Here is a 23,972-nt window from a genome sequence, read left to right as displayed (position 1 = left end):
TGCCAAATATTTATATTGTTTTTGCCTGGGTATTTACCTTTGCCATAAACCGCCTCAGTCATCTCTTCATATAATTTAACTAGGTGCGGGATGAGTAGGTCCTGATATGCCTTGTAGAAAGCTACCGTCATGTCCTCTATACCTAGTGCTTTGCCTGATGGCATACTAGCAAGGTCTGTGCGAACTTCAGCTGGATGTAATGGGGCCATTAAATGCTCCCTATGTTCGCTAGCAAGCCAAGTCATGGCAATGTGTTCTAAATAGTTCTTGTGTGCCTCTTCGTTGGGCAGGACTCGTGTTTGGTATAAATTAGCGTATTATTTGCTAAACCTGTCAGCACTGCGAGTCTCATCACACAGTCAGTGGTCCTGCCCGTCCCCCTCATCTCGGAGGTCTATGATCACCTCCGTTTCCCTTCTAGGGCACACGAGCATCGCGAGTGTGGTCCCTGGTCTTTCTCCGTCCCCACATGTTTTTGCGATAGTATATTTGCCTAGGTATTGGACTTCAGCATCCGCTGTTTTGAGATATTCTTTTAGCTTACTTTTGATCTCACTAGGCACACTAGGATCACTGCTCCTCTTAGGTCAAAGCACCAAAGCCGCTATCTCTTTATCTAGGTGTTTCAGTCTGTTCTGTAATAATCTAAGGACCGTCAGCGTGTTTAGCAATTGCAACTCCTCTTATGTAAGCTTTGAATGCCTCCCAGACCGTAGCGAAGTGATCAACTGAGCAAGCATTTATAGCAAACTATTCCTCAATTGCTTGTGATAATTCTGACTTGAAGACTGGATCTAGAAGCAAGTAGGGAAAGGGAAGCGCCAGGTAAAATCTGCGACCAGTGGGGCACGAAATTCTAAATCCAACAGCATAAGTGAATGGTCTGAATAGGACCGAGGGAGTAGCATACATCCATTCACTCAGGTTACCATACTCCTTGATATTAACCAACAATCTATGCAAGTGTGTATATCATGCACCGATGAGTAGGGCGTGAAACCCCCATCCCCAGGATATCGATGTCTCTACACGTCTACCAGCCCTGTAGTTTCTGTTATTTCTATGAGTGCTCTTGCAACCGCACAGGGGCGACGAGGAACTTGGAACGATTGCACGAAGGGTCTAGCACACATTTAAAGTCTCCACCCCAGAGTTGTGGACGATCGCCCCACTGCAATAGGCAGGCGTTCAGGGATTGATAGAACTGGAGGTCGTCATGATTTGGACCATATACACCAACTAGTACCACCCCCTAAGTCTCCTTTCCCGCAAGTAGCTATCACGAATCTGCCATCTGGGTCCGGGAATATGTGCTTCAGTCTTACCCATGTTTTCCCATCCGCCCAAATTAGTACCTCTCATGAGTGTGTGGCAAACCCTGCCGCAAAATACTGGCCCAGTGTTCTCCTTCTGGTTAGCGCGTCGCTGCCCAGTGGCAGGTGAGTTTCTTGCAATATCGCAACATCCACTTTCGGTCTTTTTAGGTATGCTACAACCGTAAGTATTTCGCGGTGATCATTTAGTCCCGCACATTCCAAGTAATACATCGCAATGTCTGCCTATGGATTGTGTCCGATGTTACTTGATCTGGGTCTCCCGTCGTGTCTGGTTTAGTGCGGCTGTAGGTCATACTGTGTTTGTGTTTATTTTCTTCCCTCTCTTACTGTCAAATATGAAACCCCAGTCCAACCCATGCTATGTGACCCCAAACTGTAAATAGCTGAAATATTACAATCCCTAGTCCCTCTCCACAATCCCCAAACAATAAAAACAAACTGCCAATTACGTATGGTGGTGCACACATGGGGTTGGGTGTCACCGGCCTACTGTGCTCTCAATAAACTCGGCTTACCCATCCAATGGACGGTAAAAAGGAGTCGCTTAGTACACCCATAATTATGTTGTGTTAGTGAGTAATGCGTCCCAAGTCTGCATGCTCAAGGCGGGGACACAAAGACATGTGAAGTATTCTACACCGCCTTTCCCATCACATATTTTGACTATCACCCCAGCATTCCTATGACGAGGTAAACATTGAGGAGGGGGCAGTGCCAAATTGGGATAGTGTGTACTTATATTGCTCAAATCAGCATCTCAGTCCGAGGCCAAGCAGACTGAACAATCTTACCAAGATAACGGTCATCGCATCCCCTTGATGTGAGAATGCCCAGTCTTTTGGTTCGGCTTCCTGCTGTTCAGGTCTAATATAGAAATGAAGATAAATAAAGATGGTTGGCAGTTTCATCATATTTTAGCAACTGTCTCGGGTGCCCACTATCCGAAATTCTGTAGATTAGATGTCTTGTCTCACTATTGTTCCAAGCCTCCCATTGTTCTTGGTCTTGCTGTTTAGTATTGCTGTTCCTCATCATCCGCAGCTCCTCCTCTGGTCCAGAGACATTGCGCAGGGATCTCCATCTGTTGCCATTCCTCTCCCTTTGCTTGAGGAAGTGTGACACCTGTTGCGGATCAGTGAAGAAATACACCTAACCCTCCGTTATTACTCGCAGTTTGGCTGGGTATAGCATCCTGCACTCTAATTGGAGGTTGCAGAGCTTCCTCTTGATTGGAACAAACAGCCGGCGCACTTCTTGTACCTACTCTGTAAAGTCGGGATAGAGTGACAAGTTCATTCCTTCATATTGCAGGGTTTTAAGGTCACAGGCCTTACGTAGTGCTGCATCTCTGTCCCTGTAATTTAGTAATCTGGCTATTATTGGTCGGGGCTCACTCCAGGAATGGGTTTGGGTGCCAGGGTGCGATGGGCTCACTCTACCATGAAGATCTCTGAGAAGGTTTCCGTCCCGTGTACTTCAGTCAGTAAATGTTTCACGTATTGATCCATATTTCCTGTATTGGTTGTTTCGGTTACTCCTATAAGGTGTAGGTTGTTCCTTCAGGAGCAAGCCTCTAAATCCTCCGCTTTAGTCTGCAGTGCATTTTATATCTTTTTTTGTATCACAGGCTCTGCTGTTAATACATCTTTAACATCAGACACTCTCTTCTCCACTTCGTATAACCTCTCCGTCTGTTTGTTCAGCCACTCCGTCATTCTAATAATGCGTAATGTGAGCGCATCTGTTTTACTGGCGATCTTGATTAAACTGCACTGCATTACTGAGAGTTTCTGTTTCAGTTAAGGGTCTGTGGTAGGATCAGTGGTTTTTGTGCAGTCCCCGTGGAATTCATGTCCACCTCACGTGGTTTTTGACTTTTACGAGATTCAAATTGAAGTTTGGGTTGTGTCTTGTCCGTTTTGCCCATCTTGTGCAGTAGCTTGTCTCGCTATAGGGTGGGTTATGTTGCCTCAATCAGCTACTTGATGGCTAGCAGGGTATCTCACCAGATGTCCTGCACTCTGCATTATTTAGTGTGGGCACAGCTCAGCTTACTCACATACTCTCTGTTCGAAGCTTCTCAGCAACCAGGCCTCGTAGTGGGCCTTTTACTATATCTCCCTGCCAAACTGTCTCTTGGAGAGCTTTAGGTCTCTTCGCCCCTTGTTGTTTCACGGGCCAAATAGTCTGTCTCTCCTACCACGATAATAGGTTATTGTTTACGGTTCACTCTTTGCTGGAGAGATAGTTTCTGTGTATCTTTGTTTTTAGTTAGGGCTGATTATGCTTATATGGTTGTTACCAACAGGGAAGTAGAACTTCGGGCTAATTCTGTTTGTATGGTTGGTCCCAGCCAGGATATAAAGCTCTGTTGGACTAAGGACTTGCATTTGCCTAGGTCTGTTTGGATCAGGCCCTCTGATATGACTGATACAGTGGCTCAGACCTCAAGTTGAGGGAGCTCCATCGTGATTAAGGCCACTTGGAGCCGGGCTCTCTTGTAGCCTCAGCGCCCGTATTTCCTGCACCGCCATCGGCCCAGGTCGTTGTCTCTCTTTGCCCATGCCTCCAGCTCACCTCTTATCTGGACACGCGCCTCACCGCTCTCTCGGCACGGCCGTTCGCCAGCACTCCTGGTGCAGTCTTTTTGTTAGCGGGCAGGTATAGAGCAACACACAGCGTCGGAGTGCTCTGTTGGTGGGCCTATAGTGTCGCCACTTCTCGGATCGCGACTCCAGTGCATGCAGATTGACCGCTGCAGGTTCTCCTCACCAGTCCCGGGACGCTGTGCCACCCTCTGAGCCTTGCTCAGATTCGACTTCGGGCCAGATGCTGTTTCAAGGGCCCAGCATCAAGGGGAACCTCTTTCACTACAGTTCATGTCGCTGTGGGCATCAGGATACTTGAGGATGGGTGTCTGGGTTCACGAAGCTTCATATGGTGGCGGCCATCTTGGAGCCAGGCAAACTCGGCCCCCACCCCCTGAGCTGAGATTTTTAAGAATTCCCATGGACAAACTAGTTTTCCCAGGTTGAGTCTGCCGGGCAGCATTGCTTCTACCTGGGTGTGAGAGGTCGTCAAATGATGAAGCAAGCCTCGATAAGTTGAGGGGGAAGACGACTTCTCAAAAATATTTTGATGACCCACATCTAGGATCCGGTTTGTCGATCAGAGTATCGAAACTGTGCTTTTTTGATGTTTTTGGCACATCTGACTTTCGGCGCCAAAATGTCTGGTGCCGGAGTCGTAAGCGTTGGTGTCTTTAGATCTGAAGTGTGTTTCGGGGCCAAATAGTGGGGGTCGGTGCTGGACTTGTGTTTCGACACCGAAAGTCCCGGCTCAGAGCTCAATTTGTAGGGAGTCTTTTCAGAGCAGGAAGGCTTTTTAGTAGGCTTTCGTGCAGAGCCAGAAGGCAGGGCGTCGGAAGCGTGGTCTAGTTGCCGACCGGAGCCTGAGGGCGCGGGTTGGACTGGAGCCTTCTTTTTATGTGGAGTTGTGTCTTGGAACGAGGGGGGAGCTGTACTCACAGTACGTTGTCCATGTGGGATGTTGTCCTCTTGCTCGGAGTCGAGCTCTGAGATGGCGACCAGCTCCTGCTCCTCCTCGGTTCCCATAGCCACCCCAGCCTCTTCGTCCGATTGGTGCCAGAAGATGTTCGGAATGGAGCTTGTGTACTGGCTCTGCATGTTGCGACGTCGAGCCAGGCGATCGCAAAGTGTTTTCTTGGAGCAGAAAGCCTGGCACGCATCGCAGTCTTGTTCTCTGTGTTAGGGGACAAACACAGATTACACACTTCGTGTGAGTTGGTGCGTGGGTATTTCGCGTGACACCTAGGGCAGAATTTGAAGGGAGTTCATTCCATTGACTGCGGGTCGGCCCGACATAGGTAGGCCCAACGGCCTTCCACGAGCTTTACGATCGAAAGATTTGTTTTAGTAAGTAAATTTGATACGCGATAGGAAGGGAGACACGATCGAAAACAATACCGTCGAAGGTGAGTATCTTGCGCACCAGGGGAAACCAAAGGAACAGTGTCGAACCGGAGCGCAGTGATAGACTTACAAACCCGATGGCGGAAAAAAACAATCTAACAATGGAGTCCATGCCCAAGCGCACTATCACCCAAAGGAGGAGTCACCAACCTCGTGACTGGAAAGACTTCTTCGAAGAAAAAAAGTGCAAACATCCGGAACCAACACTAGATGGCGAGCTATGCACAGCATGTGATCTACAGCTCACATGCCTCGATCATTCATTTTTTGTTAGGCATGGAGAGATTAAGTGATTTGCCCAGAATTACAGGATATTGAGAGTTCCTGTCGAGACTCGAACCCAGTACCTATGATCACCTACAAAAAATAATTGTAATGTGGGGCAAAAAACCTCAACATGCCCATAACAGAAGAACACCTTTAGAAAACAAGGGGAGTGCAAAATAGGTAAAAGATGACCAATGGCTGGTATCCGACACTAGACAAGTTACAAATCAAATTGTCCAAAATAAATGTAGGAAGAATTGTGGAATAATATGTGCAACTCTTAAAAGCTGGTAAACATGCCCCAAAATACAAGTGTGATGGAAGAAGTTATCAAAACCAATATTAAGGATATACAGGGACTCACAACTCTTGCTGAAGTGGACTTATGAGGGGTTAGGTCTTTCAGTTGAGGGGGACCATGACACACTTCTAAGCCCGTTCTAACCAGATAACCAGAGATTAAAAACTAAAACGAGCATACACTATTTCATGGCTTTGAAACTGTGTAATGTAATGACCATGAAAAGAGCCTCAGGCTTTGTCAGATACTTAACTAGAATTTAGAAAATACAGCACCCTCTGACTACGATCTCCTCTCCTTACGATCCCTGCCCTCCCAATATAGCCAAACTTGCTACAGAGGTAATTGCGACCAAACTGGCTTCCATCTATCAAGCCATGTGTAAAACCGGTATCTTCCCCACCATCTGGAAGCCCTGATCCCTCTCCTTAAAAAGCCTCACTAGACCAGAGAGTCCCAACTAACTATCACCCCATTTCCCGCCTACCCGTACCAGCCACAACAGCTGAAAATATTATGACTAACCAGTCGATGACTTTTATTGAATCTAGCAAACTAGCAAACTATTGGACATCACTCAATTTTGTTTTCAAAGTGGGCATAGCAGTGAGACGGCACTGAACAAGGCATCGGAAGAGATCAGGCAGGTATTGGATAAGGGAAAGGGATAGCCCTTATCCTGCTTGATCTCTCGGCTGCCTTTGACTCTGTCAGTCACAAGCTACTTCTAGGCTGACTGGATAATTGTGGGATAGAGGGCTCGATTTGAGACCTTCTAAAATCCTACTTGCTAGATCGTGAGCAAATAGTAAAATTGGAGAACTACACTTCTCATCCTTTCTCCCGCCCATGCAGGGTTCCTCAAGGGTTCTCGCTGAGCCCTACCCTTTTCTAATATTGATGTCTCCCCTCCCAAATTTGATAAGAAGCTTTGGATTCTCTCTGACCTATGCGGATGACAACCAAATTGTCATATCGATTGGAAAAGACGAGGCGGGCACCGGGCTCAGATTTCACTGGCTGTCTATGAGTGGCTAAACTCAAATTGCCTCAAATTAAATGCAGGAAAAACTGAAGTCCTATTTTTTGGATCCCAATCATCTTTTTGGGCTCCATCTGCTTGGACGGCCATCAAGAGTTCTATCCTGACACCAGTTAAAAAGGCTCAGAATGTGGGAGTGATTATCCACAACAAATAAAATTTCGCTGATCAGGTGAATAAGCGCACCTCATCCACCTTCTGCACCCTCAGAAGGATAAAAAAATCCAGCCATTGATACCTGATGAACTGCAAAAAACCCTAATCACCTCCCTGAAACTCGCGGAAATCGAATATTGCAACAGCCTACTTTTCACAACCTATAAATACAATATGAACAAACTACAAGTCCTTCAAAATGCTGCTCTGTATCCCAGGATATAAAAAAAAAACTTTCACTGGCTACCCATTAAACAAAGAATCACCTTTAAGGCGTTGTATCTCGCATATAAGGCACTTCATGATCTTAGCCCTGATTTTCTGAATCAGAGTTTGAAGTGGAATCTTCCTAACAGAAATTTAAGCTCTGCTAATGCTAAATTAGCTATACTACCCAGATGTATACAGATCAGGTGGGGGGGGGGGGGGGGCAAAAGCTTTGTGCTGGAAGCATCCAAGGCAAATGAGTGCCCTACCTCTTTCATTTAAACAGCACCCGGTCTTCTCGCTTTCAGGAAAGCTGTGAAGACCTGGTTGTTTAGGTCCTGGTAAATCTGTGGTCTTGCTTTTTTCTTGGCTGGAACGGGATAGCACCTAGATGACTCCGGGCAGTAGTGTGCTTTACAAATCCCGCTAACATAACATAATATAACTAAATACTTGCCACACAAAATCAAGGAAGGAACTTGCCAAAAGAATTGAGAAACATTGTTAATGTTTAACTAAAATAGATAATTCGGAGTATAAAAGAAGGCATGGAAAAATCCAAAATAGATCAGGGTGAATTAAAACAAATGACCATGGCCCTACATCTTGGTTAGGAAAGAAAGTAAAATGAAAGGGGAAAAGAAGAGGAGGACAGTGAAAACAGATTGTGACATATGTTTACACTCGGAGAACACTGGTAGCCAAGAGGCTATCCAATTCTAAGACACATTCTATTGAACAGAGCCCGTGGGCTTAAAGAGTTTATCTATAGGTATGCAACTTTAGACCCAAGAGTTGCTTTATTAGTAATCCATTTGTAGACATGCCTAAATCTCCATAATTCTAATAATTTATGGACAAATATACATCCTTTTGAGAGGCTCAAAATTCTTCAAAGGCATCTCATATCACAAAACCCAATACATTTTGGTTATAACAAACCCTTTGTCAGGGGTAACTGAAAACAAAGCAATAAACTTAACATTAAAATGGAAATTGGGAACCCTTTACATCCCTCAACATGTGCGTGTATTTAAAGAATTTACGTGTATTTAAAAAAATTAGACACTAGCCGTAGAGTAAAATAGATGCGACATACATTACGTGATGAAAAAACGCTCTAAGAAAGCCATCATTGTGCTTACATGCACAATTCAACGGAGTGGCTCTGTGTCCAAACTACCCAAGTGAAACCTTCCACACCAAAAATAAGATCAATAGAGAAACCATGCGTTATCGGTTCATAAGCCCATGTGAGCAGAGTTGCCTTAGATGTGAACCGAGAGGGCCTCAGAGCGAAAGTACCAACTTGCTGACGGACATGCGCACTATACCAAAATAATTTGCATGTGAGGCCGGAAGTATTAAAATGGACAGACAGCAGAAAGTGTGCTCGCAAACCTGGAAGAATTAGTTATCACGAAACAAGCAAGAAAATTAAGAAAATCTAACAATCTGCAACCAGTTCCGTAATTGACCAAAAGCACAACACTACTCAGATGAGTATTGAAATTCTAGAATTATATGGATTATTTTGGTTATTGTTTTGTTCATCATCATGCTAGCAGTTAATCAATTCAGTTGTATCTTCTACAAACACGTGAGTTACCCACATTTCTTTTGCTCTGATTAGCAATATACAGAGAGCAGCATTAAGGGGTTCTCTGTACATGTTATAACATGTTTTAGTATGATCAGACTTATTCTCTCTTTTTCTTTGGTATCTTGTCGTGAGGAACAATGTACCAGTCATACCATTCACAATTACAGCACTTATTTGTATTTGTATATTTATGTTCATGTTTATTTTTATTCATTACCACACCATTTGTTTTGTTTTTATTAGTTTTTAACTAGCACAACTAGTTGCAGATTGCATTAAGATTTTCTACGCGCTCTGTTCAGTAGTGCATCTTGGGACAGGATAGCCAGTTGGCTACCAGTGTGCTCTATGTTTTCTTTGTGTGTTTGAGGACAGCACTCACACCAATACACGCACACTGAAAAGAGAAAAAAAAATGTATTCAAGTGTGCAACATTTTTAGAAGTGCTGTCAACGGCTAACTACTTGTGTTATATCCAGTTTACTCCTGAGGCTCAGCCGGGAGGTTTTTAAAATTGTACGCTGCACTTTGCACTTTGATCATCTATTGCTCGCTCCTGAGGCTCAGCCGGGAGATTTCCTAGGTCAACGCTGCACTTTTGTAATTTTAAATATTATTGCTGCTATTTCATTTTAAACTACTGTTCATTTTAACGGAGGGCTTACCTGAAGAAGGACCGATCAGTGACGGCGGATTTCGGGGCACTGCCGGTCACGATGTATTGGTCCTGGGCATAGCGGGGCCGCCATCTTGGGGAGGCTCGGGCGGCAGCGCTCTAGTTGCTCGCCCGAATACTCCATAAAAGAATTATGACCCAAGCGCGCAGCGGGCGAGCGCAGCAGGCGCACCGAAGGCGTGCCAAAGGCGAGCCCGTCTGCGCCTGTCCGCGCCTGTCCGCGCCTGGACCGGTCCGAGGGCCACGACCCCTGCTACTTCTAGCTCGGATAATCGATCTATCATTGCCTATACTAGAAGTGGGCTACTACGACTGAAAAACGTGGGTAGGAGTCTAGAGTGCCCTTGTCTTTCTTTATATGAAAATTTGACAGACAACCCAACGTTTTGCCCTCATTGTAACATCACCCTCCCAAAGCCCATGTTTAGTAGAGTAAGGAATAGGACACTGAAGGAAACAGGTGTTCGGAGGAACAACCCTACACAGAGCATAATAGGGATTCTTTTAAATGCTCGATCTTTGGTTAAACATAGGATGGAATGCGCGGCCCTGATTGAAGATCTAGGGGCTAAAGTGGCATTTATTACCGAATCCTGCACGGATTATGCATCCGGACCCGACATAGTGGAGGCATCACCACCTGGCTTCTTATGTCATACTGTCAAAAGGCAGGGTAAGAAAGGAGGGGGGCTGGCAGTAATCTATCATTACTCCATTAAAACTGTGTTCAAACAATCACTAATGGGGGATGTGAAGCCTTGAGCCCTCTTCCTCCCACATAAGGAAAATTTTCGGGGAGTTTTGCTATATCGGCCACCAGGACCGCGGAAACCCTTTACCGACTTAGTGTGTAATCTGATGGAGGAAGGTATAAGCGACAGATCCTTCTCCATATTAGGCGACTTTAACTTCCATCTGGAAGACCCTGTAGATTCAGATACAAAGGAACTACTTGATCTCATGAATGGACTTGACCTTCTACAAATAGTTAAAGGAGCCACCCACACAGCGGGACATACGCTTGATGGGATTTTTTCAAACTACCCACAGCTATCGGTAATGGATGTGTAACCGGTAGTTTGGTCGGATCATTCGGCCATTCTATTTGAGATAGCCTGTGCAGAGAATCAGAATAAGGCGAAAGCAGCCACAAAAGCTAGCTATTCACGCGCATGGAATAAGATTGAAGCTAAGGAACTGTCAGACCTCCTGGAATCTACCTTTCCTTCTCTAGGGGGCGAGGTGGATACAGCTATCACTAGTTTTAATGATTGGATAAACGAAGCTTGTGATAAGCTCGCCCCCAAAAAGCGTTCTGACGTTAAAAGGACCTACCCTTCTGCCCCTTGGTATACCCCTAATTTAAAGGCTCAGAAATGCATTTGCAAATACTCTGAACGGGAATGGAGGAAGGGCTATAAGGCCGAGGACAAAATTAAACAAAGATAGTTTACGGGCACATAAGCAATTGTTGCTTACACATAAGCAAGAGTACTTCACGATTAAATTAGCTGAAAACTCAGCAAAGGAACTCTTTAAAATTGTCTGTCAACTGGCCAATCCTCATTCGTCAAAAGTGGTAGAGAGTCAGGAACTATGTGACAAAATTGCTAAGCATTTTGTAGACCAAGTCGAAGTTATTTTTTCAACCTTCATTAATGCCAACAATGGTCTCTCTTATGAATTAGATAGGGACATAAATCTAATCCCGCAAACAACATGCATTGATGGAATTCCCTGCTATGGCTAACACTGATACGGCTACACTTTTGCAAAATTTGAAATCTGGCCCTCCTTATGACCCCTGTCCTGTCAAAATAGCCAAACTGATTCCTCATGTAATTACATCAGCACTGACTCCTATTTTTAATAGAGTGTTGGGGGAGGGCAGTTTCCCAGTATATTGGAAGAGTGCCTCCTTGATTCCGCTGCTAAAAAAACCAAATTTGGATTCTACAGATGTCCGTAACTTCAGGCCTATTTCTCACCTACCTTTCCCAGCACCAATGCTGGAAAAATGGATAAATAGACATCTGAGCAGTTACCTGTATGAGGCTGAGGTACTTGACTGTACACAATATGGCTTTTGGGAGGGTCATAGTACAGAAACTGCTCTCATAAAATCTACTGATGAGATTAGGAAAACGCTAGATCAGGGGGGTAAAGCAGCAATGATTATGCTTGACCTCTCCGCAGCGTTCGACACGGTCCATCACGCTCTGTTGTTTGACCGTTTGTCAGCCTGCAGAGTAAAAAATTCTGCCTGGAAGGTTTTAAAATCATTTCTTGTAGGCAGATAGTAGCCCTTGGAGACTTCTGCTCAACTCCCTTTCATCTGCCTTGTGGGGTCCCTCAGGGCTCATCACTAAGTCCAACTTTATTCAATGTGTATGTATCATCCCTGGCCCCATTGATACGATCTTATGGGTTCCAGCTTACATCTTATGCGGATGATACGCAGATAGTGGTATCCCTCCTTCCCGGACTAGAAGGGGCGGTTAGCCACAAGTTACACGATTGTATGGAAGCAGTTGGATCTTGGATGGCCAGTAATTGTCTGAAATTAAACTCAGACAAGACTGAGGTCATCCTATTTGGTTATGACATTAATATTTGGACCCCAAAATGCTGGCCAGACTCCCTGGGACCTCTACCTGTTCCCTCCACACAGGTGAAAAACCCGGGTGTCTATTTGGATGAGAGACTTGCCATGAGGAAACAAATTATTGCTGTGGTTTCTTCTACGATGTTCACCATTAGAACCACCAAGAAAATTCTCCCTTTCTTGCCCAAGGAGAGTCGGCAGACAGTGGTCACGGCACTTATCATGTCAAGACTTGATTATTGCAACAGCCTCTATCTAAACATCCAAGAGAGGCTGTTGCGGAGGCTTCAGCTGCTGCAGAATACAGCTGCCAGGCTGATTTCCGGCTTACCTAAATTTCCCCCCATCTCTAGTGAGATTCGTAAACTTCATTGGTTACCGGTGAGACAACGGATACATTTTAAATCTTTGTGCCTGGTCTTCAGGTCACTTCATAATCAGGGTCCACACTATCTTCAGGACCAATTTCAATGGTATTTACCATCTAGAACACTGCGCTCATCAGCTCAAAAATTAGCAAGAGTACCACCAGTGAAAAAGGCTTGGTGGGGTGGTAAGAGCTTTGTGGTAGGTGCAGCAAGACTTTGGAACCAGCTCCCCGTTCATCTGAGGAGCTGTACTGAATTACTCCCCTTCAGAAAAATGCTTAAAACTTGGTTGTTTTAGAACCTCTCTTTGATCCAGCAGCCCACTTCCGCTAGAGATAGCAGATAGCGCCAGGACACCTTCGGGTAACAGATGCGCTTTACAAATTAATTAACATAACATTTATAGCCATTCTGATTATCAACAAGATAGCTTCATTACTAAGCTGATTATACTGCACTAATTTAAATCTGAATCATAGAATATTTAATAAAAAATTGTTAAAAGTACTGTTGTTGGGGGCGTGGCTTGACGGGCGATGATGGCGGTCGCAGCTTTGTAGAGCTCCCGCCGGCCCGGCCTTAATTCGTTCACTTATCCTGGTCCCCGAGCCTGATACTGCTTCCCGGCGACTGGTGCGGAGCTGGTGGAGTCCCCCGCCTGCTCCGGAATACCGATCCTGCACTTTTCTCTCTCCTGTGCCCGTGGGGAGGTGACGGCGCCCTGCGGCCTGGTGACCGGCTGGAGACCGGGGTCCTCGAGTTTCGGGACGCCCGGCGGCGGTCGTGGGCTCGCGGGTGGTGGTGGCTTCAGCTGCGCCGCTACTGGCTCCATCCTACTGCTGCAGCTGCCCGCGGACCGCGGCGGCGCCCTTCATCCTTGTGCCTCGGGTGGCCGCCTCTCTCCCCTGCAATCGGGGGGAGGCAACGACGGCGTGCGGCCTGGTGACCGGCTGGAGACCGGGGTCCCCGAGTTTCGGGACGCCCGGCGGAGGTCGCGGGCTCGCGGGTGGTGGCGGCTTCAGCTGCGCTGCTCCTGGCTTCATCCTATTGCTGCGGCGGCCCGCGGACCGCGGCGGCGCCCCTCCTCCTTGTGCCTTGGGCGGACACCTCTCTCCCCTGCAGTCCGGGGGAGGCATCGGCGAGGGGCGGCCTGGTGACCGGCTGGAGCCGGGGCTCCCAAGTTTCGTGACGCCCGGCGGCGGCGGTGGGCCTGCGGGTGGCGGTGGTGCCCGCTGCCCCGCTCCTGACTCAGTACCCCTACTGCTACGGTTGCCCGCGGACCACGGCAGCGCCTTCCCTTTCCAGCACCTTGGGCGGACATTTGTGGAGATAAACGCGGGGACGGCCTGTCCCGCCTAGGTGAGGCCGGTCCTCGGGTTTCGCGGCCTCGGGCCTGGGCTGGCCTCTTGGGATTCTTCCACTGCAGTTCTCTCCAGGGGCCTGGGGCCTCCAACCTTAGTGGCAGTACCTGGGGGGTCCTGAGCCTTGTTGGGAGGAGTGCCGGCCCTGCCCGGCGTGCAGTCCCGGCGAGCCCGCGTTGGGCCATGACCAGAACCGGAGGTGGCGGCCCGCCTAAACATGGCCCTATTGATAAATTCACGGAGCCTAGTGGTGGCTCCGGGGCGGCCGGTGGCAGCGGTGGCCCTGGGCCGGACAATGCGGCGATCCTGGCGGCCATCACCCAATCCCGGGATGCACTTGATGCCAAAATCGGAGCGGTGGGAGCGGATGTCGCGCTGTTGCGCCAGGACCTCCGGAATGCGGTGGGTCGGATCACCGAGGCCGAGTCCCGGATAACGGTGACCGAAACAGACATTGGCGCCCTGAAGAAGCGGTTGGCGGAAGTAGAGGGAGTCCAGAAGACGTTGGCGGCCCGCGTGGAGGATGCCGAGGGGCGCGCACGGAGGAACAACCTCCGCTTTATTGGCTTTCCGGAGCGGTGCGAGAAGGACGACATGGAGGGGTTCTTGACCCGGTGGCTGGAGAGTTGGCTCCCCGAAGGGGTGCTGTCCACGTGCTTTGTTATCGAGAGGGCGCATAGGGCCCTAACCCAGCGGCCACCGGAGGGTGAGCGTCCCAGGCCAGTCATAGCCCGGCTGTTGAACTATCACGACCGCGATGTCATCCTGCGGGAGGCGAGGTCCAAGGGCTCGCTTACCTTTGAAAATCGTACTATCATGATTTTCCCCGACTACACGAAGTTGGTGCAGCAGCAGAGACGATCCTTTGTGGCCGCCAAGGCCAAGTTGAGGGGCTTGAAGCTCCAATACTCTCTCCTGTACCCAGCCCGTCTACGAGTGGTGCACCAGTCCAAGACACATTTCTTTGATTCGCCTGAGGAGGTTTTCCGTTGGACCGACGAGACGGTGCGGCTCCGGCCGCATCCCCAGCCAGGTCTGAATCCGGGCGGGTCCCAGAGGTCATCGCCGGAGCGGACGAACCACCAGAACCGGAAGGGTCGACACCGGAGGTCCCGGTCTCGGAGGCGGGCGGCCTCTGCAGGTGCATCGCAGACAGGTGGTGCGAGGGACTCGGAACACTCTGATGCCGACAGTTGAACTCTGATGGGACTGGGCCTTGTTGCTGAGTGCTGATTTACCCTTCATAGGCTGGTGAGACTGTTCTCTTTTGACTTCCCTATGCCAGTCTGTTCCCGGTTGCTGACTCTTATTGCTTTTAGCGGGAGCGCAGTAGGGCTCGGGAGGCACCTTTTATGGGCCTCTGACCCTCACGGTTGTGAGTGTAGTGGGGGGGGTGGTGTGTGTGTGTTGATTGGGGTGTTGGGATCCTTTGGTATGGCGGGCCCTGGGTTCTCTGTTCTGGACCCGGGTCTTTCCATGCCGCGACAGATGCTTCAATGTTCTCTGAGGTATTGGGGTGGGGGGAGTGGGGCGTGGGGGGATGTTCTTTGGTTGCTAATGGTTGGGGGGGTCTGGGTCTGGGGGGGGTTGCTGAGTATTGGGGTGGGTAGGGGGGGACCACACGTGCCTATGATCGTTGATTTTATTGCTTTGTGGGGTGCGCCGGGGTGGTGTGGAGGGCCGGGTGCTGGTCCCTGTATCGATTATGGCTGATGATGTGACTATGTCTCCTCATAAGGCCCTGCGTGTTGTGACGTGGAATGTGAGAGGAATTTTGGACAAAATCAAGCGAGGGGCTGTGCTACGATGGGGGAAGAGGGAGATGGTAGATGTGCTGCTGCTTCAGGAGACCCACATGCTGGGTTCCAAGGCCCTTAGCCTCCAGAGGTTTGGATTTCAACAAGTGTACCATGCCGGTTTTGCAAGGGGTTCGCGGGGGGTGGCTATCTTGGTGCACCGCAGGGTGGCTTATGTGCATGAGAAGCAATGGATAGACCCTCAGGGCCGCTTTGTTTTCATCATGGGCCTGCTGGGTACCGAACGGGTGGTGTTTGGTAGCGTGTACGCCCCCCCCCTCTCCAATGGGCCCTGTCTGAGCGGCTGTTCGCGCTGTGGGATGAGATTCCGGAGGTGCTGACCATGGTGGGGGGTGACTGGAATGAGGTTATGGATGTGGGCCTGGATCGTCGGAGGCGGGCGCCTGTTGTGGTGGATCCCCCCCCCGCTGCTGCTCCCACCAGATTGAGTGCGACTGCGAGTGGCCTGGGATGGGTTGATGTGTGGCGCCACTTTCATCCTGCTGCGCGTGAATTCACATTTGTGTCGGCGGTGCATGGGTCCTTTTCAAGGCTGGACTATCTGTTTGTGCCGGGTGCCTGTCTGAGTCGTGTCAGGGATGCAGTGATACTCCCCAGGGGCCTGTCTGATCACTCCCCGGTCCTGGCAACCATGACTCTCCCTTCCAAACGACAGCCGTTTAGATGGCGGATGTCGTCCTGGCAGCTGCAACGGCCCGAGTACGTGCATCACCTGCGCGAGGCGCTTGATCATTATTGGCGTGAGAATCTTGTGGGTGATGTGGATGCAATTGTGGTGTGGGAGGCGCTGAAACCCACGTTGCGGGGTATTGATATTGCTTGGTGCGTGGCTGCTCGGCGGAGGCATCGGGAAGCCATTGTGACTGCTGCCGCCCGTGTGGAGGAGCTGGAACGGCGTGGTAGTCTCGGGAGCGACGACGGCATGGTGCGGCGGCTCCTACAGGCCCAACAATCGTATGCCTCCGTCTTACGCGATGAAGCCCGGCAGGCGTGGCTCGCCACGCGCAGCAGGGTATACCAGTGGGGCGACAAGTCCTGCACCATGCTACACAGGTTGTGCCAGGCGACCTTCCAGCCTCTTGTGCTGCCGGGTCTCACGGCTGAGGACGGCTCAGTTATGACTGACCCGGCCCTATTGGCGGCTAGCTTTGCCCGCTATTACGAGACGCAGTACGCCCCTTGTGACCACTTGGAGGAGGATGGGATCTCTGCTTACCTTGACGACCTGCTACCGCGGGCCGTTCCGGATGAGACCAGGACTGCCCTGGACGCCCCGCTCACGGCTGAGGAACTTGGGGAGGCCCTTGGTCAACTGAATACCGGGAAGGCGCCCGGCCCGAGCGGATACCCGTGCGAATTCTATAAAAAGTTTCACGTCCAGCTGGGGCCCCACTATCGGCGTGCCCTAGAGGCGGCGCGGGCTCAGGGGGAGCTGCCGCCGGACTGGCGCCACGCCGAGATCGTGGTCTTCTTAAAACCGGGCAGGGAGCCGGACAGGTACGACTCTTACCGGCCTATTTCCTTGTTAAACATCGAGGCTAAGATCCTGGCTAAGGCCTTAGCGAACCGCCTGCTACCCCATATCACTGACCTGGTCCACCCCGAACAGGCTGGATTCATGCCAGGGAGGGCTACCCGACATAACATCTGACGGGCGCAAGCGGCAGTGGATGCTATGGGTGCTAGCGATGAGCAGGCGGCACTCTTCTTGGCGGATATGGACAGGGCCTTTGATTCTGTGAGCTGGGTTTACCTGTTTGCCCTCCTAGCCCGCCTCAACCTGGGGCCGGTTTTCCTGTCATATGTCCGTCTTCTTTACACTAACGTGACGGCCTCGGTCCGTGTGGCCGGAGCTACCTCTGGGCGTTTCCATATAGGTCGTGGTACTCGGCAGGGCTGCCCTCTGTCCCCGTATCTGTTTGCCCTTGCCATGGAGCCCCTGGCGTCGCGGGTACGAGTGGATGCCCGATTGTGTGGCTTTGTCTGGAATGGGGACCTGGCGGACAGAATTGCGTTGTATGCGGATGACGTCCTCTTCTTTCTCACCGACCTGCAACGCTCGGGCCCCCGGGTCTTAGAGATTATGCGTGCGTTCGGCGAGGCATCGGGCCTCCGTCTCAACATTAATAAATCGACCCTGTGGGTGCTGGGCGGCGGAGTGGTTGTCGACCCCTGGGCTGCGGAGTTGCGCGTGGTGACGGGTGGCCTAAAGTACTTGGGCGTTTTCCTATCGGAATCGCGGGTTGTGGCCTGGGCGCGTGGAGTCCTGCCGGTGTGGGAACGGGTACAGGCTGATGTCAAAACTTGGTCCAGGATGCCGCTCACTATCTTTGGTAGATCGGCCATCTTCAAGATGGTGGCGCTTCCGCGTCTACTGTACCAGCTCCAGAATTTCCCATACCCCATCGGCTTGGAGTGGTTCCGTCAGGTTAACTCGGTGTTGGGACGCTTCCTGTGGGATGGGGGTGCGGCCAGAGTAGCACTGAAGACATGTTTTCTGTCCACATACTGTGGCGGCCTGGCCACCTCGGACCTCCTCTCCTACTACCAGGCTTCCCAGCTACTTGTTCTTAATGAGTGGTGGTATGGTGATAGAAGCGATCCGGCCTACGCCCTGGAACGGTCGCTCATGGGTGATCATACGCTCCACACCATCCTGTATTCGGCTCGCCTGCGTCGTGGGTTACCTTCGGTCACAAGGGTGGTCTTTGCCGTGTGGCGACAATCCTTGCGCCGCATGGGATGGTGGGGCAAGTTGACGGCTGAGACGCCGCTTTGGCATAATGGTCTACTCCCAGAGCTGGCGGCTCTGGCCGGCTTTGAGGGTTGGGAAGCCATAGGGGTTACACAACTGGGTCAGGTCATGTCTGGCACCACCCTCAAATCCTTCGAGGAGCTCCGCACGGAATTCCAGATGCCTCAGTCCCAATTCTTCCGCTACCTTCAGCTGCGCCATGCCCTCGCCCCGAGCATCGCCGGTCTCGACTCCTTGCCAGAGTTTAGCCCGGTCGAGGCTAAGGTGTTTATGGGAGACTTGGGGGACAGGAAGGTCTCCAAGATATACCAGACACTTATTGTCCACTGCTCCTCCACTCTGCACTCTCTTCGGGAGGCGTGGGAGGTGGACGTGGGTCCTCTCGACGAAGACGACTGGAGGGAGGCGCTGGGGTCCCCACGTGGAACTGCCATTGCTATCCGGCTCCGGCTCATTCAATTCAAATACCTGCATCGGGCATATTATACGCGTGAACGATTGTGGAAAGCTGGTTTGATTGCATCCCCGGAATGCTTGCGCTGTGGGTCGGTGCCTGGGTCCTTAATGCATACTGTGTGGACGTGTGGACGGCTGACTGGGTTCTGGAGGGGTGTGTGGAGTTGCCTGGCTGAGGTGCTGGGCTGGGACCTTCCTCGTACCCACCGGTTGGGCCTACTGCACATCATGGAAGGGGTTGGGGGTAACATATATAAGCGCCATTTGCTGTTATTGGGGCTGGTTGTGGCCAAGCGAGACCTGGCCCGGGCATGGAAAGCGGTGAGGGCCCCCCCCCTTTCTGCTTGGAAGGCGGGGCTGGATTACTTCATGGGTCTGGAGAGGCCGGTCTTTGAAGCGCGGGGCTGTCCTCACAAGCACTTCAAAATTTGGAAGCGTTGGGCTGACTATCGTGGTCTATCCCTGGACCCCCATGCGGAGCGAGAGGAGGACATTTGATCACAGTGACACTGTTGGCCCGAAGCAGCATTGCCCTGGTGGCGCTGCACCTACTTGCTTTTCTTTATTGCTTTCTGTGCACGTGTGGTGGGGGGGGTCGGGGGGTGTCCGGGGTTGGGGGGGTGGAGTTGTGGGTTAGGGTGGGTTGCTGGGGTGTTTCTATGCTGAGCATATTTTCTGAGTCTACTCTAGCATTTGCTGCCTTTGTAGTTGCTGTTTTGATACTGTCGTGGTGTTCTTCGGTTGTGGAGATGCCACATTCTCACTGCTCATTTGCTCAATAAAATTGGTTGTGAAAAAAAAAAGTACTGTTGTTTCTTAAAATATACCACTTGGCTATAGTGCTGTAAATAAAAAAGGCTAATGGCCTCAATACAGCTATGTGGTAAATTCTGATTTGTGTACAACTCAGGATACGAAGGATGGCAAATCACAGGACTACTGTTGTAATTTTGTTTATTTTCCCAACTTTGACTGATTTTTATAAACTTTTTACAAAAATATACATTTACATTTTTCTAGCTACCCCATGCGCCTTCTCACTCCTTTCATTCCCACATGATTAATCATAACATAATATCAAACAAATTCTTCCAGTTTCTTGGTTCTCTCTCCTGCGTTTGCAGCTTCTCACTCACAGAAAAGGAGGTTCTGCATTTTGCTCTTCAGGATAGACTAAATTAGTGTAAATTTCCTTTACTGCAGTCATTGCCTCCCTGTCTCCACCTCCATATGCATTCTCGCAGTAATTAATTCTCTCCATCTTTTCACTCAATGTTTTATTTTACGAATGACATCCTCTGAAAAAAAGGCTATATGTATATTCAGTCAAAGATGCATAAAACAGAGGAGCAAAATAAGGCAGAACATATGTATCCGCTATTAATACAAAAGCAAAAATCACTAACGTGGTGGTCTAGCAACAGAAGGATAGAGTAAATGCCTTTGGCTTCTTCAATTTTACTTGCAGCTACATCAATCTCTATTAATAATACACAGGAATTTGCAAACAAAATGGGAGTCATGACCCGTAATTTAAGTATTTGATCTTATCTCATTAAATAAGGCAGGATGAATGTTAATATATTATATACAATGTATTAGTTTTTAGCTACAATGAAAAGCATGAAGCAAAATAGTCATCTTTTGGAATGGGAGTAGTGGAGCGACTTAAACTAATGTAAAATTTCACAATATCTGCAGAAGTAACTGAGGAAGACTGAAAACTACCGGCCATGGGTTCAAAGGTGTCAGAGGAACACTCGAATAGAAGAAGGTCGTGCAGAGAGACTCTAATAAATATTAACCATCTTTCTCTCCAAGACTCACGTCCAACATTACTGAATTACTTAAATGTTTTTCACAAAAATTGCAGAACAATGAATTGGGAGAACAGAGTTACACTATACATCTTTAGAACATTAAAGCTCAGGAAAATCGGTTTAAATCCTCTTCACATTATCATTTCTGATTTGCTTGCATAACATTTTTGGCACGAATCCAGGACCATGAATTGCAATTATGGTGCTCCTACACGCTTAAAATGTACGGATATAAGAGCGAAAAAAATGAACATACCTCAAGTTCATTTTCAAGGCTTGCAAGTTTTTTCTTCAGTTGACTTTCTGTAACGATACATGACAATTGGCTTCAGTTAAATCAGCTTAAATGTGCATGCTGCAGATGCAAAAACAACAAAATTAAAACAAATGATATCCTCAAGTGAGCAACTGTTTGATGCCTACTGTCAAGGGACGGAAGAATACTTATAACATTGCAATGTTAAAAGTATCAACACTCGTAAGAAAACTCACTATAATGATTATGGGATAAACCTTTAATCAATAGGCCTTATGGGTTAAACAATGAAAAAATGCACACCGCAATTCATCTTACAACTAAGAGCAATAAGCACTGGTAATATCCAAAAGGTAGTTATAGTGTACAGAATGGTCATGCGTACAACATCTAAACATTAAACTTATTGGTGTTGCCAATGCTGGTTGCTAGCAGCAATGGAGAGCTAGTGCTGACAAAAGCTTTGGAAAAAATGGGTGCGATAGTAAATAAAGCAACTATTTTTTTTTATTTTTTTTTTTTACTGAGCCTCCATTCTATAGCTGCTTTTGTCAGCCCTCGCTCCCCACTACTACCGAGTTACTTGCCAACTGATTTAAGGAGTAAAATAGTCACTTATATCCACCAAAGAAGAGGGAAGGTCACACCCAAGGAGCCCACAGAAAACGAGACAAAAATAATCCTGTGGCCGGATTTAAAGTTCAATTCACATGGTCTCAAGACAGTTAAGGCTCCGAAGCAAAAAAGCTAATGGATGAAAAGGCTGATCCAGTAACAACAGAATAGGATATGTTCACTGTGAGTGGTGCATTAACGATTGAAGTCAAACTTAACAAAATGGAAAGCAGCAAAAAAAAACAACTATAGATTACACAGTGGCGGTTACCACTGTGTACAAATAGTGAGGCAAGAGTGTCTCCTTTATTCGCTAATAACTTTGGCATCGTTTAACAAATCTTCATAAAACCTTTAAAATACCAAAACAAAAATAAATAAATAAAAACAGTTCATCCACTTCAGCTCTTCCCAGGGAAGTTTTGTGTGCCGATCGATCAAGCGGCGGCCAGGAAAACAAGCATTGGCATAGCCAATAGGTCTCGCCTTTGGGACCTTATAAGTGCTTAGCCATGCAACTGTTGATGTTGTTGCACCAAGGATATTGTGCTGCATAACTAAATACTTATAAGGTCCCAAAAGCGAGACCCATTTGCTATGCCAATGCTTGTTTGTTGGGATATGTGGGACACATACAAGCCCACACACCTTTCCGCAACTTTACACTTCTATTTTGTGAACGGTCAAAAGCAGTAAAGTTACTAAAAAGCAAAAGAGTAAATTATGCATATGAATTACTCACAATTATAGCTTACCTTTGTGAGCTTTGTATGCAGCACAGACTGTGAACCGCCACCGTATTATCTAGTACTCGTAGTTACAAAAATGACTGTCACCTGTTGGAAGGATTGTACTGGGAAAAAAAAAGTATTCCATGTTTTACCTCTCTGTACATGATTGACAAAAGAAGAAGCAACTAGGGCTGTTTGTCTCATGTACTGCTCTTTTTAGGGTATTGCGCTGCCACTACTAAATGTATTATTTCATCACAAATGCAGGCAAGGAAAATGCAGGTAATATCAGCTGCCACTATATGGCGCCATATACTAGAGTTGTCTCAAAAGATGTCACAGGGCAATGCTTTTCTTTTGGACAAGAAGCTCATGCACCGGAGAGGGCCCTGCATACCGTTACTGACCCATGCCTTAGAAAACCTTCTGCCAGGCCTGTCCAGGTGTGCCCAAAAATTGGGCACTTAATAATTTTTATGCGTTGGTCTGTAACAGCCCGTGGGGCGGGACCTGAGGCATCCACCCCTTCACCCACGAGTCTCGGAGAACCAGCCTTCAACAATCTGTTGCTTGTTTTCCATTTCTACCACTAATAAAAGAGTGGGAATTTAAACCTTGCTGACTACACACAGGCAGTGAAGGGTGTAACTGCTCTGGTCAAATGTGATGCAATCCAAGATGCACTGGCCGGGCGCCATGGACTGCGCATGCTCATGGTACATTGGCCATTGAAAGTGCTATTTGAGAATAGTGCAAGGCCATAGTGCACAATTGTGCATGTTCTTCTCGGTTGTGCGAAGCACATGCACGTGAATGCTAGAAGATGTGGCATAACGACCATAGCTGCCGACCTTGGAACTGGGAAAACAGGTCTGAGTCTCGGCGTCCTGTGATTCTGGGCAAATCACCTAATCTCCTTCTGCCTACCAAAAATTAACGTGCTCGTGTATAATGTAACCTGTGCGCATGTACAGCACTTCAATATCTTTGGGTCGAGTTAGCGCTACATAATACTGCAAAAAAAAAAAACAAGAATGTTCTACGGGTAGGTCCAAAGATATGTAAATACCAAAACCCCCCTGGTAAATGTAAGTGCTAGATATAAAAAGAAAATACCTGAAAGAACCCTCTTGGTACCTAGTATGCAGGAATAAAAACACTTTTCAACAGGAAACAATATAGTTAGCCAGCAGTTTCTTTTTCCTTACAGAATCAGTCTGTGGTAGAGGTGATCACCGGGCCTCACATGCAGCCTATTAAAATACCTGAGTTACATGAATGAATGCATGTGGCACAGCGCTAGTCCCTCAGTGGCTCACATGGCAGAGAATGAAAGCCTCTGCACTATTCTTGGAACTGTCTCCCCCATTGAAATGCGGAGTCCTGGAATGTCACTGCAGACCACGCGGAAGGCGCTCAAGTGGATTAGAACTGTAAACCTGGGATTACACTTTATGGAGAACAGCGACTTTGCTGCTCAAACTGAGGTAACACGGAAAGCTGCTCAGAAGTATAGCCCAGGGTAACAGGATCTATAGGTAAACAACAGCACGTACAGAGTACATTGTTCCTCGAGAGCGAATCACACTGTTCCCGCTAGGGCCCC

The 23,972-nt window shown here is 48.5% G+C and overlaps 1 protein-coding gene across 2 annotated transcripts in view; it reads right to left on the bottom strand.

Moving 5' to 3' along the window:
• CEP290 (centrosomal protein 290) overlaps positions 1–23,972 on the bottom strand; it is a 1,500,249-nt gene that overhangs the window by 1,312,887 nt on the left and 163,390 nt on the right. For both annotated transcript variants that reach the window (XM_078678872.1, XM_078678869.1), the window contains exon 5: positions 21,021–21,067. In XM_078678872.1, the coding sequence (XP_078534998.1) occupies positions 21,021–21,067 (47 nt within the window). The remainder of the gene's footprint in view (positions 1–21,020; positions 21,068–23,972) is intronic.

The sequence above is a fragment of the Lissotriton helveticus genome, chromosome 1_1 (assembly GCF_964261635.1).
Source record: "Lissotriton helveticus chromosome 1_1, aLisHel1.1, whole genome shotgun sequence".
In the NCBI taxonomy this organism is placed as follows: Eukaryota; Metazoa; Chordata; class Amphibia; order Caudata; family Salamandridae; genus Lissotriton; species Lissotriton helveticus.
The sequence above is the reverse complement of the archived record's forward strand: the minus strand, read 5'-3'. Positions and strand labels throughout refer to the sequence as shown.